Source organism: Ctenocephalides felis, unplaced genomic scaffold (genome assembly GCF_003426905.1).
Source record: "Ctenocephalides felis isolate EL2017-DRISC unplaced genomic scaffold, ASM342690v1 CF-g0.4_SCAFFOLD_03571, whole genome shotgun sequence".
Taxonomy (NCBI): Eukaryota; Metazoa; Arthropoda; class Insecta; order Siphonaptera; family Pulicidae; genus Ctenocephalides; species Ctenocephalides felis.
Genome location: NW_020539725.1, coordinates 2,879,104 through 2,899,134, shown reverse-complemented (window position 1 = coordinate 2,899,134; position 20,031 = coordinate 2,879,104). Strand labels below are relative to the sequence as shown.

Here is a 20,031-nt window from a genome sequence, read left to right as displayed (position 1 = left end):
TGTCTTAATTCTATCTTGGCTCGATTAAGTTTTGTTCCTATAAATTTGTGTAAACATTCACATAAGTTATTTGTAAAATATTGTGATGACTTAGAAGGGTTGATGGCCCTTTCTGGGATAACGCAATGACTGCCACTTATTATTTTAGCATTGCGAAAGGGTTACTCCAGCTCCTTAACCCGACTTCTATGAACCCCCTGTAATTATCTGTGGAAACTGACATCAATAACTACACGAATGAAACAAAATGTACATTTAATTCACCTAATTATGATTAGAGGTGTGAGGGTATGACTGTACTTACGAACAGTCATGTCCTATGCCTAAATTCTAATATAGTAAATCATCTTTAAGTAGTGGTGTATGGCAACGCGCCTTAAGGCAAATTTCTGGAACTTCCCGTGTTATAACGAAATGGTCGAGGAATATTAAATGTTTTCAAATAGATTATCTTCTTATATATATAAAAATAGAGCTCTCGATAAAATGATCCGCTGAAGCTCGAAAATGGCAAAACCGATTTGGCCAGTCTTAGTCTTGAAAAATTCGTTCCGATCCAGAGAGTGTCTAAAAGGTGAGACATTATTTTAAAATCGCGTATAAACTTTATATTTTTAATTTGAAAATTTTTGTAGATGCGTTATTTAAATAAAACAATGGACGGTGGCTATAGATGCACTGGGCGCATTTGAATATTATGTACTTTTTACAATAGATTAGGTATAATGACCAATCTTTTAACCCAAAAGTAAACAGCTTATTGTAAAAATTGGAGATATGATCAATTGTTAATTGTATCTTTAGACACAGATAGAAAAATCATCAATTATGTGAAAGTATATGTTTAATGACCAATTGTTAATTGTACCTGTAAACCTGTAAGCGATGGTGCCCACAATATGTAGATTCATCCTGCTGCTAACCATGCTGTTAACAGACTGTGGAGTCGAATCAGTGAAACAGATGAAGACTTTTGATGTTTATGTTTATTTCATGATTCATGTACATGTTACATATAACTTGAACAACTGAACTTAAATATATTTCCATTTATTACTAAATACTACTGACTCATATTGTTCTGAACATTATGATAACTTAATGACGACTGAACTATATTGAAGTTAACTTATTGAAAATTTGATGACGACTCAACTCATACTGATCTTAACTCATACTCGTCTTAGCTTATACTGACTCTGAACTCATTCAGAAGCTTAAATACTAGCTCCCTCTAAGGTGTGTTCTACATTCCTAGATAATAATGATTTTTGACGTTGTTTACTCATTCTTTGAGTATTACAAAGTAACGACAATGGTCTTGCGGTTAGAAAGCTTTGGAAATGATACAGTTGGTTTGGATTTCATAACATAGTTTATATTTGCTCAAAGTCAAATTGGACCTTTGTGCCTCTCCCTGCTCTACGTGTATACTTTTTATTAAATATACCTTAATTCATCGAAAGTTACTTGAAACTTTTCAAAAAGCAGATCAAAGAAGAAATACTTAATTCGTTTTCTATCTCTCCTCGCAGAAATTTGAATTTTTTTTATAAGCTCAGTAGTATTATTAACTTCCCGTAGGGTTTTCGATTTCTCTACGTTTTGAAGGTTTTTGAACATTTTGGTATACTTCAGAAAATATGGATATGTGTGCGTGCGCGCGCGTGTGTGTGTGTGTGTGTTTTGTATGTCCGCATTTTTCGGCCATGTTTTCGGGCGAACGGATCAACCAACTTGAATGGTTCAAAATGCATTTGATTTCTATTGATAGAAAGATGTGCTGGTTAGTTTTTGGCAAAGGCAGGTCCAGCCATTACGGAGATACGGAGCAAGGAGTGCAGATAATACAAATCGAGTTTTTGAGAGACCGGAGTATCCGATTTGAATGATCTGATCTAACTAGTGGGGCGCATAGCATCGTGCCTTAAGGCAAATTGCTGGAACTTCCAGTACCAAAAATAATTTTTTTTAAAAGATTAACATTTTTGAAAAAAAATTACTCTTAAAAACTTAGATTTTTGAGAAACTATAAATTTTTGACAAAACTTTGAACAGAAATTTATTAGGAAATATTTTGGAATTTCTGAACTTTTTTCAAAACAATCGTACTGCTTTAACTGCATAGAGACGAAATATCGAAGCGCGTAAGTGCCGCGTCGCCGTCTAACGGATAAACATTGGTACGAATGTAAACAGAATTTATACTTATTGTTAAAATATTTGGTAATTTGATGTACATATGTCTAATGATCTTTTTTGACCGCCAAATGGCTTTTTTTACTTTTTTTACTAGATCTCCGAAACCGCTAGACCAGCGTTCATGAAAATTTGATCAGTTCTTCATCTTGTTAATACAAGTAAAATGTTTTTTGAATTATTCAAATCGGACGCTCCGTTCTAGACCTGCCTTCGCCATAAACTAATCAGCGTTCAAAACGTGGAGAAATGCAAAAAAAATATTTTCGATTTTTGGACCATTACTATAACTACCCTACGGGAAGCTAATTAACAAACTGACCGAGTGACGGAGTTACGGACTAACGGAGTTACGAACTAACGACTAACGGAGTTGCGAACTTACGGACTAATAGAGGAATAGCTAACAAACAACACAATCTGACCTTTGCTGGAACGCTTCTTTTCTCCTGGCACAACACGCACACCACTATACACTAAGCGGATCCAAGGTCTTGCGTCTGGACCCAACCGACCTCCTTGGAGCATATTATATTTGTTATTGAGTATTTTTAACCTGCGACTTGCACCTTATATTGCAGGAACTCTAGTAGAGATAGGTGGGGGATATCATTTGCACTGAGTGTTGTGTAAGCCTTTGGCGACAATGCCTATTGTCGTTACAATATGCTCATTGTTTAATTTGATAAAAGGACTATATTTTATAAAAAGACTATAAAATTACAGTATGTATTTATATTTGAAAATATTGAAGGCAGTTGTTATTTATCAAAGATTAATTTGTATGTTTAATAATGGAACGGCAAGTTCCATCAATTTCCTTTAAGCCATAATGTTACTAGTTTTTTTATTAAATCGCTTAAGTATACTTCTAAAATGAGTTTTTAATTTTCAGATATCCCAAATTAAAGAAATATTTGTTGGAAGTTGCGGAGAAAATTTTGTCTGTTCTTTCTGAAGCTGAAAATTCTGTTCTAGCTTTTTACAGTCTTCTGTCTTATACATATCGCATATTGCTATGATTACAATAATTATATATTATTGGTATTATATAATATATTTAAAATATACGTTATTTTAAATTGACTACAAATTAAATTGTTTTATTTTCACGAATTTGAATAATTATAAAATAATACTTAATAGTTATAAATAGTAATAATAATAATGAAATAGTAATATAAATAGTAATAATGAATCATGAAAAATAATAGTAATAGTAATAGAAAATAATTATGTGTTAAATTATTCGAGACTTGTTATAGAAATGGAATCTTTAAGAAAACAATACTCATAAGGACTTTTACTCGCTGATGCATCTAATACAGCTTATTTTCCTTCATAATATCTATATTAATAAACTGCATTTTTGTTCAAATTTTTAATGGAAATTTAGAGCTAGTCCATATATAAAAATGAATTTATATCTATTGCTCCGTGTGTTTGTGTATTTCTCATGCATTCATAGACCATACGTCCGATCCGTGCAAATTTGGGAAACAGTTAAGTATATGTTTTTACATATTCTCTGGAAATGTTTTGACATATTCTGATTAAAACTAAATGGTAGGAGTTGGTGGCTCTTATGACTTTTATTTTATATTTTTAGTCAATTTTTATTTTTTTTATTTTTTGATAGTGCATATATGAAAACATATAATCTTAAATTTTCACACCACCACATACTCTCATTTCATAAGAAAAAGTTTAATTTTACTTAAACAAAATATTTTATTCATATTTGTCCAACTTTTATACTTCTTTTTCAATCGATTTATTATTCTTCATAATGAAATGATCAATTTCATGGATTATTTTTATCCCGATCGATAACTGCTCAATTATTGTTGTTTCAGGGACGTTTTTCACTAAATATCGATTGTCATATTTCAAAATTATTTTTTTATTACGGGTAATCACATTAAAAATGTTTGGAATTTTTTGAAGACTTTTTTTTATATTTATTATAGAAATATATAAATTTATAATAAGATATTTCTAGGTTTATTAAAATATATTAAAATTTATGATTATCAAACTTATACAAAATGTCATGAACATTTTTTTCTCTCAAATTCCACGTTCACTTGTTCAAATAAGCACGTCAACACGTTATATTTATTTAGGGCGAAGGCAGTGTTGTGCGCCAGCACCCTTATATTCAATTATTCACTTATGTATGCTCTATGGACTCATCATCCCTCTATGGTGTTGTGTGTCAGCACCCTTATATTCAACACTTTGCTGTAATGACTCTACCATCACTCTATGGAATACCTGAACTACAACCCTTCAGGATTCCGCTCTATATATGAGCTCTATGGGCAATATTTTCGGCTCGAACGGAAGCCTCTAGGATGATGTGAAAGCCGGCACTCTCTTCCTAACCTCAGTGGCATACATTTGAACGCATTAATCATATATTAAATATAATTGTTGTTTGTTTGAAATATATCTTTGTGAAAGTTGATAGTTTTTTTTATAAATACCTCCTTCGCTAAAGCAAAATCTTAACATATTGGTGGCCAGCGGTGAATCGAATAAAAAAACGGGCTTGTAAGAGAGGTAAAAACATTGTGATTTTACAACAAGATATCAAGAAAAATCAACAGCGTCGCAGATAGCAAAGAATATAACGTGAAACGGACCCCAGAATTGGACACAAGGCCGCACAGCTTATGTAGAGCATTCCTAGCTATTTGGACAAAGGATCCGCCATTGGAGCGTCGCATACACAAAGAAGCGTCTTTTCTGACCGCCATTACAGCACAAAGGGAAGATAGTAACATTCATTTCATTATATTTGATTATGGTTTTTGCCAAATTCTAGACATTTCATTCTCTATTTTATGTTAAATACTTATTTTCTAATTCTAATTACCAAATTTTTTTTCTAATTTAATTACCAAAATCTTGCTTTGATATTCAAATTCTATATTATCTCTACATTCTAATTCTAATATCAATATATCATAAGCAATTTTATTTAAATAAGTATTTACCTTTGCTATATTATAGTACTCTTATACCAATTTTTATTTTTATGCTATATTGTAAGCAAATTTCTTGAAAATACTCTATCATACTACATCTATTGCCACGTTGTGTTTTTATATATTGTAAACAAAATTATTAATAATATTTGTATAATCTAGGGTATTTATGCTTGTTAAAAAGTACTGCACCAACCTCAGACTGCCACAACAAAGAGTGATCAGCCGTTCGCGCGATTTTATTTGACAGCTCTACAAGTTTTTTCTGGAAACAGGTAACCTTATTTCACATTTATTAAATTCAGTCTTTAATGATAGGCTAATCATCATATCCAAACCTTCTATTACGCCTGAGTTCCTTTCCTTCTTTCGTTACCACTTATTGAAAAAGTTACAAACATGTCTGCACTACAAAGAGCTATGGATGCTATAGATAGGAGTATCAACAGACAGTAGCGATGACAGGCGCTCATTATGCGGCTGCGCATGTATTTGTGTGTAAAAACGCTGTGAAGTTAGGTGTGTAAATATTCAAGTCTGTCGAACATTTTGAAATTTTATGAATCATGGGTATAGACACTATAGATAGCTTGCAACGTGCTTTCTTATCACTTGAGTCGTAGCCGAGTGGTAAGGTGATAGAATTCTAATTTTTGCGTCTGTTGTTGGAGGTTCGATTCCCGCTCATATTATTATTTTTTTTTTATTATTTTAATTTCATATTTATAATTGCATGAGTAAATAATATTAAAATTAATTGAAGTGTTTAATTAAAATTATATTTATTGCTAAATATCCGATAATAAAGTACCATGTAACGTGTGTATAAAATTGATGTGATGCTTATAATTATAATTAACTTTGTATATAATTATAATTAAATATGTTAACATATTTCATATTAAAATCAGCTATGATAAGGAAGAAAAATATAAGTTATATGCATATAAAAATTAATTATTGGTTAATTAACAATTAAGGGATGATACTTATCGCAAAATAAGAGAACTACAAAAAAAACAAATTATTCAAGTTATGTCCTTATATTAGCAGTGATAGAAAATAAATTCTAAATATCATTACTAATGTTTTTATGGAAATAGATTTTCTTCTGTGAACAAACACTGTCCAAAATAACTCGAAAGTTTTAATATATAAATAAAATCAAACAATTCATAATTAGAACTAAAGAATATTAGATTATTATATATAATTGTATATATATATATATATATATATATATATATATATATATATATATATATATCAACACATTTCAATAATGAAAATAATGAATATTTTAACCGCTGCATAATTTTTACATCTTTTTACTGTTTCAATTTATGTTTATCTTTGTTGGTACACCTACGTTCTTAAAAATTTTAATGGCTGCCGCATAATGAGCGAGTTCACAAATGTCATCGCTACTGTCTGTAGTCACGTGTGCTATAGATTGCTTTGATGGTTCAAGCAAATTACAGCTTGATCAATTTTTTCGTTCTTGTACGTATGCATTTAAAGTTGTTAAATTAAGTGATCATGATGCATTATTAGATTACATTCTATGAAAATTAAAGGAAAGGCCATGCAGGTAATTCAGTATAGAAAATTTGAAAACTTTGACGAGCTTAAAGCTGCTTTAGAAGAACTTTATTTAGATAATAGGTCTGTTTCTTCTCTTCAAATTGAGTTCAATCAATGTAGGCAGGGTTTCAATGAAAGTGCTAGGGATTTTGGTTTAAGGTTACAAGATATTTTAAGGGAGTTGATCGATGCAACTATAAAACAAATTGAAATACCAGATTCTAATGTTTATTGCTCAAAATTACTTAATTATCAAGCGTTACATATTTTTCAAGAGGGCCTACATCATGATTTAAAAATTTTAATAAAGGCTAAACAACTAAAGACGTTAGAATTAGCAATTTCGGAAGCCGTTGAGGAAGAAAAGTTATTAAATTCATCCAAAAACTTTAAATCAAATTTTAAAAAGCCTAATAACTATTCCTTTCGTCCCACATCCCATATTAAATCTATTCCGACAACATACAATTACTGTAAAAAGTTAGGGCATAGCATTTCTGATTGTAGGAAGCGTATCCATAATGAACAATCTAAATCTCAAATTAATATCGTAGATAGGGCTATCGATGAAAGTGGACCTAGTACTAGTAAAGTTTTCCCAGACACAAACGATAATTCTTCTAGCCTCGTAAGAGAGCTAAAAAAGGCTCACCTTTCTTGCATTAATAGTTCCAAACAGAATCTAGCTTTTGTAAATATCGAATGTTTGCGTACAATAACAGATCGTATAAACTTGTTAGTAGACACGGGAGCAGAAGTGAGTCTTATCAAACTTTCAGTTTTACAAAATGATTTAAGAATTGATCATACAAATGAGGATAAGCTCAAATTATGTGGTGTATCTGGAAATAGTGTGAATGCAATAGGTAGGATTATTATAAAATTTAGATTAGGCGATAGAATTATAAGTCATAGCTTTTACGTAGTCGATAATACAGTGCCCATTAGAGGTGAGGGTATTTCAGGATTAGATTTCTTGAAAGAAATTAATGGAAATATAAATATTAAAGAATCTTTAGTTAATTTCAATAGGGTTTCTTTGCCATTAAATTTTGCGAATACTCTAATTAGTTTAAAACCACGCACTGAATCTGTAGTGCAGGTGTCTACATTTACTAATGATACAGGAATTATGGAGAAAACAGAATTGAAAAGTGGCGTTTTTATCAGTAATACCTTAGTATCTCCCCATAATTTTAAATGCTTTGTAAATATTGTTAATACAAATGAATATGAAATTAAATTAGATTTACCTAAGTTTAAATTAGAACGAATAGATATTTTAGTATCCATTAGTTCAGGGCTTATAGGAAATACTACAATAAATAAGGCTATAAATTTTAAATCAGATAGAATAAAAATTATTTTAGATAAGGTTAATCATGAAAATTTAAATACAGAGGAGAAATCCATCTTAAAGCAATTATGTAGGGAATATAATGGCATTTTTTATATCGATGGAGATCAACTTCCTCATACTAATACAGTTTCCCACAAAATCTGCACTATCCCAAATGTTCCTCCTGTAAATATTAAACCTTATAGATTGCCTGAAAAACACAAAAATGAAATAAACAAACAAGTAAAAGAAATGCTTGATAGCGATATTATTGAACCTAGTAGTAGTCCTTGGAACGCTCCCTTATTGATTGTACCTAAGAAATCTGAAAACGGAATATTAGAGTGGAGGTTAGTTGTAGACTTCAGAAAATTAAATAACATTACTATAGGTGATTCTTTCCCACTGCCTAATATAACAGATATTCTTGACCAACTTGGCAATTCTAAGTATTTTTCAACGCTTGATCTTGCATCGGGTTTTCATCAAATCCAAATGGATGATTAAAACTGCATTTTCCACTCAAACTTCGCACTATCATTTTAAACGAATGCCATATGGTTTGTCAAACGCACCAGCCACATTTCAAAGGCTGATGAACTCTGTGTTGACAGGGCTACAGGGTTTAAAGTGTTTTGTTTATTTGGATGATGTGGTTGTTTACTCAAACACCTTGTTAGATTATTATAATCGTATATGTGAAGTTTTAGATAGACTCAGAATTAATAACCTAAGATTGCAACCAAATAAATGTAATTTTTTTCGAAAGGAAGTATTTTATCTAGGCCATATAATTTCATCTGAAGGCATTAAACCAGATCCTTCAAAAATAAGTGCCGTTTGTGATTTCCCAGTTCCCAAATGCCCTAAGGACATCAAATCTTTTCTCGGTTTGGCCGGGTATTATCGCAAATTTATAAATAATTTTTCTATGGTATCTAAACCCTTAAGTAATTTGTTAAAGAAATATGTAAATTTTAAATGGACTTCTCACGAACAAGAATCTTTTGAAACTCTTAAATCGCTTTTAGTTAGTGCTCCGATATTACAATATCCAAATTTTAATGAGACGTTTAACATAACCACTGACGCGTCTGGCAAGGCAATAGAAACAATATTATCACAAGGCGCAATTGGCAGCGACCTTCCTGTTGCTTATGCCAGTAGGACTTTAAATAAAGCGGAGGAAAACTACTCCACTATAGAGAAGGAACTCTTAGCCGTAGTGTGGGCTGTTCAACATTTTCGACCTTATATATATGGTTTTAAATTTAATATTTTCACGGATCACAAACTACTTATGTGGTTAATGAATCTGAAAGATCCCGGCTCTAGGCTTATGCGTTGGAAAATAAAGCTCGAAGAGTACGACTATAATATTGTTTATAAAAAGGGTAAGATTAATTACTTTACTTTCCTGTTCTAAATCTCATGACGATTTTAAAAGAGCATTAGAAAATAATGTTATTATAAATAAAAATGTAGCTGATGTAAATACTGATATTTTCTCACACCAGTCATTTTCCAATGGAATACCAAAAAACTTTATAACTTCTGACCTTCTTTTTTTCAAATTTAAGGAAAAATTTAATAAAATTAATGAACTTCAAGCTCAGAATAAAGATTTAGGCCAAGTTGCTTTTATCAAACACAATGATTCATTCATTTTTTATTTAATTACTAGAGTCACAGAATCCGACAGCACGTCTTCTGAAATTTTATTCAATTCCCTATCTAAATTAAAAGATTTATGTTTACAACACAATATTAACACAATTGCTATACCTGTTTTAGTAAATACATCAGATATCGTAGAATGGTCGGAAATAAGGTCAATGATTCGTTTTATTTTTAAAGATACCAATATACTTATACATATACTTAATTATCCTTTAACTAACATTCTTACTCCCAGTGATAAGGAAACTATATTTCGAGAATTTCATGTCACACCCATAGGAGGTCATCAAGGATTCAAACGAACTTTTAAAAGAATTGTTTTGAAATATAATTGGTCAAATCTCAAACGAGATTCAAGGGTTTATATAAAAAATTGCGAGATTTGCCAAAGAAATAAAAATTACAAATCAAATAAATTCGCAATGGTAATTACGGACACTCCCACGAAGCGCGCTAGATATAGTCGGACCTTTTACCGAGACTCCTAATCAAAATAAATATATTTTAACATTCCAAGACCTACTAACTAAATTTAGTCGAGCAATCCCTCTCAAATTCCAGGACTTTGAAAGCTTAGCACGAGCTTCTGTAGAAAACATTGTTTGTAACTACGGAGTGCCTTCAAAAATACTTACAGACCAGGGTACTAATTTTTTAAGTGCGTTATTCAAACAGGTTTGCAAAATTTTAAAAATAAAAAAAATTCAAACGACTGCATATCACCCTCAGTCTAACGGAGCTCTCGAGAGATCTCACAGGACTCTAGTAGAGTACATTCGAAATTTTATAAAACCAGATCAGTCTGATTGGGATTTATGGTTACCATACTCTACATTCACATATAATACTACACCACATTCTTCTACTGGTTATAGCCCTTTCCGGCTAGTATTTGGATATAACCCTGAATTACCATCATCCCTCTCCCAAGTTCCCGATTCCCAATATACATATGATGATTATGCTAGTGAAATTAAAAATAGAATTCAAAATGCAAATAAAGTTGCACGAGAAATTTTAATTGAGAGAAAAAATAAATCCAAATTATATTATGACAAAAATACAACTATGACTGAATTTAATATTGGTGATCAGGTTCTGTTAAAAAATGAGACAATCCAAAAAGGAAAGTCTAACAAGTTACAAATGCCTTGGACAGGACCTTATACTATTTTAACAAAAAATTCAGACGTGAATTACACTTTGTTGTGCGGGCGGAGGCAGGTGAAAGTTCATGTCAATAGAATTAAAAAATTCATTGATACTATTTAAATTTTTTTCCAATACTATTATGTTTGTTATTACTCAATTATAACTTCAACTTTATGTATTTTAATAACTAATTTAAACTAAATTCTATGTTTCTAATATATTCTATGTTTTCAGTTTCTACTATTTAATTGTAATACTTTTCCAATTTGTAATTTTATTTTATTATAATGTTTTTCTAATTTCTAATTTTCAACTGTAATACTTTTAACAAAAAGTAACATTAAATTTCTAATTTTAATTATAATGTGATTCAATTTTAAATTTTTAGTTATAAGACTTTTCTAAATTTAAATGATAATGTTTTTCCAATTTTTATGTAAATCTTAATGTTTACCATGTCATGTAAATATTTCATATAGATTATAGTTCATGTTTTGTTATAAATGTCTGAATTTGGTAAGAACTATAATCTCCTAAAGGAGGGAGGAATGTTGTGCGCCAGCACCCTTATATTCAATTATTCACTTATCTATGCTCTATGGACTTATCATCCCTCTATGGTGTTGTGTGTCAGCACCCTTATATTCAACACTTTGCTGTATGGACTCTACCATCACTCTATGGAATACCTGAACTACAACCCTTCAGGATTCCGCTCTATATATGAGCTCTATGGGCAATATTTCCGGCTCGAACGGGAGCCTCTAGGATGATGTGAAAGCCGGCACTCTCTTCCTAACCTTAGTGGCATACATTTGAGCGCATTAATCATATATTAAATATAATTGTTGTTTGTTTGAAATATATCTTTGTGAAAGTTGATAGTTATCTTTATAAATACCTCCTTCGCTAAAGCAAAATCTTAACAGCAGATTGTAGCAGCGGTATAAATTTTACATCTTTCAGGACACGGAATATTTTCTCAAATTCACGAAGGAATGTCACAATTGTAGTCCACCACAACTGGATAAGAGTCATCTGCCATAATCATCGAAGTTAGTAAAACATTATACGAACTCGTCGATGGAGTATCTCGGACAGTTGAGTCGATGAAGGCAGTTGATTCAGTAGTGCAGAATTGAATTGTCTGAACCTTCATAAAAACTTACTGTTTGAATAACTGGAGACGAAGAGGGCAGTTTTCCTTCCACGGAAGACAACTTGAATGCAGTATCTAAATCCAGTTCTAAAAACAACATACAATCCAGATCCAGTTCCACAGTCTTAAGCATTAAAAAACGACTTGGTGAGTTAAAGGACAAGAAGAAGTTGAATCGCGATTCTAATGAACTTTTGGGTTAATTCGGTTTATGACCGAAAGCGTTATACGTAAACAAATTAGTCTAGTAGTCAATTTTGGTGTCAGCGATAACCCGAGGTGTCAGGGCTAGTAAATGCGTTAACCCTCTATGTACAGAGGACAGGGCGTACCTTTTAAGTAGCCAACGGAAGACCAGTGATTGGGGCGTTGCACCAAAGTCTATATCTTTTAAAATTCTTGATCCATGTGTAATTGCTATTTTAATTGTAGATGTCGTAGGTCACCAATATAGAAATATATAAATTTATAATAAGATATTTCTAGGTTTATAAAAATACATTAAAATTTATGATTATCAGACTTATACAAAATGTCATGTAAATTTATTTCTCTCAAATTCCACGCTCACTTGATTCCCACAATATGATATCTAGTTAGTAAATATAAATATAACTAGGGGTGCATTCGCGTTGAATGCTTACGCGCTGTGAGAGTGCTTACATGTCATTTTCATCATTCGACTTGGTGCTGTGAGTGACACTGCTTACATCTAATTACACGGACCACCTTGCTGATAGAGCATATTTTTACCTATAAAAGATCCGAGATCTCTATGCTCGACGAGGATTATTATACATAATTTATACCGGTACATATATCACTTATCATTCAATATATTATAATATTATAAATTTGAAGTATTTATATAATTAATTGTAATTTTTAAGAAATAAAGTTTTTTTTGTTTTTTTTTTCAAATAACGAGAATAAAACTGGCGCAGTCGGTAGGATAGAATTTGGGATTGTCTAACGCAGATATCTATTGATTTCTATCATTTAGAATTAAGAACCACAAATATTAGAATTAGTTGAATTGATTTGGAAAGGTCTAACGCAGGATTTCCATTCAATTCGAAAAAATAAAGTGATTGCAAGAAAAAAATTTAATAGTGTGCAAAAAATAAAATATATTAATTATATGTATTAAAAGTGAAAAGTATTGTGTGAAAAGTGCGAAGAGGATATTTGCCGAAGAATTCTGAACTGGTGAGTGAAAATTTTTATTTTTGATAGTAAAATTGCCAATCCTCCCTTATCCTTCAATCGCTGAAGATAAGAAAGCAATTTTTACATTTAATTTTTTTTCTCTCTTTTTAAGTAATTAATTGAAGAATTTATTAATTAAATTAATTTTACTTTCCATTGAAACATAATTCCATGTATGAGAGTTAGTTTATGGAAAATAGTACTGATTTAATAGACAATTTAACAGATTATTTAGCAAATATGTCGATCCAAAACATTCCAAAATTTGACACCGCATTAATTGATACTATCCCAAAACTTGGCGAAAACCTCGCAGAATTAAATTCATTTATTTTAAGAGTCAAAGAAATCAAGAATAGGTATTACGACAGTAGTAATCCAACGTGCATTCAGAATGAAATTATCAGAAGCGCGGTTCATTCGAAACTTTACGATAGGGCAAAGGTAGTGATCGAAATTGCGAATGCTAGAGAAATTGACAATATTATAAACGTGCTAATTTCCAAATTTTCAGATCAACGAAATGATATTTCTTTGACATTCGACCTTCATAATATGCGACAACTTCCAAACGAATCGGTTTACCAATTTTATGCAAAATTTGAAAATTTAATTAGTATTTACACAAATTATATTTGTCTACATGTAACGAATAAAGAAATTGCTCAGTATTTATGCAACAACTTTCAGAAAAGTGCATTAGTAGTTTTTATCGCGCACGTAAAACAACCGTATAGTTCGCTTCTAAGAGGTCGTGGAGTTTCATTATTAGAGGAAGCTATAAATATAATAGAAGAAGACGATAACATTAGTCATGTTAGAAATGATACAGACTATTTTAAGCAAATTAATAGAAGAAATAATAAATCATCAAATCACCAGAATACTCGAGATAGTCTTGTATTTCCAAGAAACTTTAATTCAAATACAAACTATATGAAACAGCATCATTTCCAAACACGTTTTAACAATCCACAAATACCCCAACCCACATACTTCCAACCTAACAATTTCCATCAAAATAATTTCCAACCAAACAACTTCCCAACAAATAACTTTCAACCAACCAACTAACAATTTTCAACCAACAAACAGTTTTCAACCCAATCAAATGACCCACCAACCCAATAATTGTACTAGTTTATAAAGCCAATAAATCATATATAAAAAAAAACAATAATTTTCAACAAAATTTACAACTACCAAATTAGACAAATAATACAACGAAAAAATCTAACTGGACACCCATGAGTGGCGTTTCTACTATTAACACGGGAAATAGCAGACGAACTAATAGACCGCAAAACCGACTTTACAATCTAGAAAATATGGACACTGAACAAGAATCGTACCCCGACCAGCTACAGATGGATTTTTAAACAACCGACCAAGAACCGAATCAGACATAATCGAATTTCACGGCTTTCAGAACAATTTCCTCCCATATATACAAATCCAAAATCCAAATATGAAATTTCTTATTGATTCAGGCTCCACAAAATCTTTCATTTGTCCAGAAATCGCTAACAAATATTTCAAAAATTTTATTTAACACACAAAGAAAATTTTGCATGTAACATTCCGAGTTGTAATGAATTTAAAAGTAATGAAAACCTGTCATTCCATCTTTTTAAATTTCATGAAACCTTCAATGGGTTATTAGGTATTGATAATCTTAAAAAATTGAAGGCATTAATAGATTTAAATAATGAGTTGTTAGTGTTACATAATACTAATTTAAACTTACATTATTTAAAAAGTCCGGCAAAGATACTTTTTAATCAACAGATACCAGAAAGATGCATTGAAAAATGTAAAGTCCCAGTTAACATTAAAGAAGGTGAAATTCTAATTACAAGGCAAAATTTTCCTAATTGTTTCATTCCAGATACCGTGACATTAGCAAAAAATAATGATGTTGAGATTCAAAACCTAACAGAAAAGGAAATTAACCTAACATTTACCAAACCTTTAGAAACAGAATCTTATAATATTTCCACAAACAAACCTGATTCACATGTAGATTTTTCACATATTGAAAATTTAATACAGACAGACCACACAAATTTTGAAGAGAAAAATAGCATTATACCTGTCTACACCAAATTTTATATAGGTATATATTTTATACCCAAACATTTACCGTTGCAAAGTAAAGCACAAGTCAGACTGAATAATGCCTAAATGTAATACATTATTTTCACCGGATGTTGTTTCTCCAAATAAATCACATAATACGATTTCAAATTTCAGAAATTATAAGTATAGGAAAAAATGATTCATTGAATTTTCACCGGTAGGAATAAAATGATGACTGTCGTATCACGCCTAAGGTTTCACGATACAATAAACGATTGACAAAAATTTTAGTGAATTTTAATATTATTTCGAATAAATTTAAATCTATTATATTTTATTATATTACGTTAATCAGAATAAATAAGTTTAATAATTTTCAAAATTGCGTAATGAATTAGGTAAAGAAGTCAAGGAACATGATTACGTTGCTATATCCATTTCATTTATTATTACATTTTAATATTATATTTTGAATCTTGAATATTCAATATTGCTATGAAACAAATTATTTCGATAATGAAATTATAAGAATACTTGTTAATTTTGAACACAAACCTAAGTTAGAAAAATATTTAATATCATTTTAACATAAGTTTTATTAATTATATTTTATCACATATGATTTATCAATGTTCTATTATCACAAACTGAAAGAAATTGGTATCAATCAATGAATATGGTATCCAATTCATTGATACCAACAAAAATGTTTAATTAATAAAAATAGAGTAGGTAATAGAAATTGTTACTATAATATGAAAATAAGTTTGAAAATATTTTAAATAATTTAGTACTAGTAATAAGACTTTTGTGTTGTATGTCAACAATAGCGAATATATTGCTGATATTACAAACATTTTAACTTCTACTTTCACTTATTCAGCATTTAAATTAGTTATATGTAATGATTTTAAAGAAGACATTATTGATGTAACTAAACAAAATTAATAGTAAATACAATTCACGAAGATTGTTTTAACCATCATGGAATCAACGAAAACAAATCACGAATTAGATAAAATTATTATTGGCCAACAATTTGTAATGTTATTAGTACCTATATAAATAATTGTGCATTATGTTCTAATGAAAATTGTGAAACAAGACGTGATCCATTGCAATACGACGAAAACACACCTGCATATTTAAAATCAAACCCGCGACACAAAACCGCTTCACGTTACAAACAGATACAAGTACAGAAAGATCTAGGAAATACAATTCTTACTGACAAGAATATTATGATACACAAACAAGAACTCAAACGTCCAAAAACTAATAATCAGCAAATCCCACGTGAACAAAATGTTGTTGTTTCAGCTAATGATGTTGCACCTGGTACTAGTAGTAAACAGTGATCAAATTTTTCTTCAAGAATTAAATATTACGGAATGTTACCATTTGAACTAGGAAATGCAAAGCTGATCGAAAAATATCATATCTTTATTCATTATGTTAATGCTGATTTAATTAAAGAACAAATTACTAATTTAATTACTGACTTTAATACACTTTTATCTATTTTGAGTAACAAACATAACGATTATGTGAAAAGATAAGATTCATACATTTCTTTGACCAAAACCATGATTAATGTTATCAAAGATAAATACAATATTATTAGACCTATTAGAAGAATTAAAAGAGGACTTATTAACGGACTAGGTAGCATAGTTAAGGAAATTACAGGAAATTTAGACGCACAAGATGCCAAAAAGTACGATGACGCTATACGTATATTAGAAACTTTTTTTTGTTACAATTTATTTTTGTTAATCAAGACTTTAATGTCTTATTTACAAAATTGATATGATTAATAAAAATCTTTTATTTTCAGTTGGATTTGTTTCTTTTTATATTCAATGTGCGTTCTCCATGTCAATTTCGAATCAATGAGCATGCCTAAATATTTAACAGAATTGCATAGTGGAATTATTGAATTGTTCATGTTGATAGGTGGACTGTTGTGATGTTTTAGAGAAACAATTATGTGCTGAGATTTTTCGATATTGATTTTGATATTCCATTCTAAAAACCATTTTTCGAGACTAGATAAATAATTTTGTAACTGACAAGTTGCTCGCAAGATCGGAATTGCATGAAATAATTGCTATGTCATCGGCGTAAGTGCATATGGTTAGAAGATCATCTGTGGGCATATCGTTTGTGAAAAGAAGATAAAGTACAGGGCTTAGCACACTGCCCTGTGGTACCCCGCATTCTATATTTCTGATGCTCGAAGTCACATCTTTAATTTTGATTCTAAATTTTCTATTAAGCAAATATGAGCTTAAGATATTGAAGTAGTTTAGAAAAGTTGTTTTGATTTTATATAGAAGTCCTGAGTGCCAAACCTTATCGAAAGCCTGGCTGACATCTAAGAATACGGCTACGCTGTGTTCCTTTCTTATTCATAGCTTCAAGAATACGAGACACCGTTCTGTTGCATTGTTGAATTGTAGAGTGATTTTTTCTGAAGCCAAACTGGTGGTGAGGATCCAACTATCATTCGGATGATCTTCTGACAATTTCTGCAACAAAAGTCTCTCTAAAATTTTCGATAATATCGATAAAACCTGAGAAGGACGGTATGAACTAGCAGTGTGGTGGTTTTTGTTTGGTTTAGCGATCATAATAATTTCTGCAGTCTTCCACGCTGTGGGCCAATAATTATATTGAAGAATGGCGTTGAAAATATTCGTTATATATAAAATACCTTTTGTAGGCAATTCTTTTAACATTATTGGAGTAATCTTGTCCATACCCGGCGAAGATCTATTTTTCATCCTTTTAATTTCACATAAGACATCATTTGGTGAAAAATGTCCTAACGGTGTAGAATGAATGGGTTGTTTTACGAAATTGTTAATTAAATTATTCTGGGAAATATTTCGAGCGCTAAAAATGCTACTTAGATGATCAGCAAATGCCTCCGCTTTTTCTTCGTTGCTTTTTGCCCAAATGAAACCGTTTTGGTTAGTTATTTTCAGAGGAGGGTTTTGTAGTAGGGGTTTACTTTTGTTCTTGATTGGTTTCCATATGGAATTATCGTACCTATTTAGCTGCAATAAATACGACCTGAATGTACAATTCTTCCATTCTTTCATTTTTTTCCTCAGCGTGTTATTGAGATGATTAAGGGATGTCTTATCCGTAGGTAGATGAGAATGTTGCCAGGTACGTCTTGCTCTTCGTTTCTGTGCAATTAGCTTCTTAATCTCTTGTGGAATTATTAGATTATCATTTCTTGGAATAATATTCGGGGTTATCTGCTTGGTTGTTTCACGTACAATCTCAGAAAAATATTCTATTTTATTCTCTATATCAATTGCGCTTGTAGGCCTAAATTTTGGAAATAATTTTGAATCAAGTATGGATTTAAATTCAGTCCAGTTAGAAAGATTGTTGTGTAGAATATGATTGTTGATAGCTGGAGTAGGAAATGTGCTAAACGTCACAAGTATTGGAGAATGATCTGAAGAGAGATCGTAACTAGATTCAATATTAAGATTTGAATAATCGATACCTTTTACAATAAAAAAATCTAAAAGGTCTGGAACTTTAGTAGGGTCAGAAGACCAATATGTTGGACTGCAAGTTGAAATAAAGGAGAGGTTATTTTGCCCGATGGCTGCATAAAGTATCTTACCTTTGGCTGTAGTCAGTCTAGAACCCCAGGCAATATGTTTACAATTAAAGTCACCACCAATGATAAATTTATTACCTAATTGAGAGAAAAATGAAGAAAACTGAGCACAAGAAATTTTGAATCTTGGTGGACAATAAACAGCAGAAACACAAAAATTATATAAGTTTGTTTCAACAGAAATTTGAGTTGCTTGTAGAAAATCATCACAAATACAGGTAGAACAAAATGCTTTATATTATTTTTGATTAATATAGCCGAACCGCCGCGAGCCCTGCCACTTGGGTGATTTCAGTTATAAGTAGTGTAGTTATAAAGTAAAGTAGTTTTTTTTCAGTGAAGTGTGATTCTGAGACTAATAAGATATCTATTAAGTTTAATTTTAAAAAACATTCTACTTCATTTTTGTGAGGTAATAAACCGTTGGCATTCCATTCAGCAATTTTAATTATTTTTGCCATTGTTTATGTTATTGACTAACGTGGATAACATATTTATTATAACGGTGTTCTGTTGTATAAGCTGATTGAAGACATTTTTAAATTCTAAAATAAATGTTGCTAGAGAATCAGATTCGGGATTTGATGGTGAATGATTAGAAGCAGAATAATTGTTTTTTGCAATGTCTGCATAGGAAGAGCCATGAATTGTTGGCTTCAAGGCCGGAGAAATGTTGTTTAGATTATTAGTATTTTTAAAATTTTGGTTATTTGGATTTGGATTTATGACTGATTGATTTACTGGAGTTATGTTTCTTTGTTCTTTGATTTTTTGGAAGTAAGAGCAACCGCGATAATTAGCTGGATGAGCACCGTCGCAAAAATAACAGCATGCCGGAGCATTCGGATCTTTGGTACAAGCTTTTGTATTATGATTGTCACCGCATTTTAGACAAGCAAATGGTCTATTGCAATATTTTTTGGTGTGATTAAAGAGTTGACAGCGAGTGCATTGTATAATGTTATTAGACTTTCTCGGTGGTTCGACGCGT

At 30.8% G+C, this 20,031-nt stretch overlaps 1 protein-coding gene across 1 annotated transcript in view; it reads left to right on the top strand.

Moving 5' to 3' along the window:
• LOC113384923 (eIF-2-alpha kinase GCN2) overlaps positions 1–3,221 on the top strand; it is a 635,046-nt gene extending 631,825 nt beyond the window's left edge. The window contains exon 31 of the mRNA XM_026622699.1: positions 3,095–3,221. Within this exon, the coding sequence (XP_026478484.1) occupies positions 3,095–3,221 (127 nt within the window). The remainder of the gene's footprint in view (positions 1–3,094) is intronic.
• Positions 3,222–20,031: the final 16,810 nt, after the last annotated feature.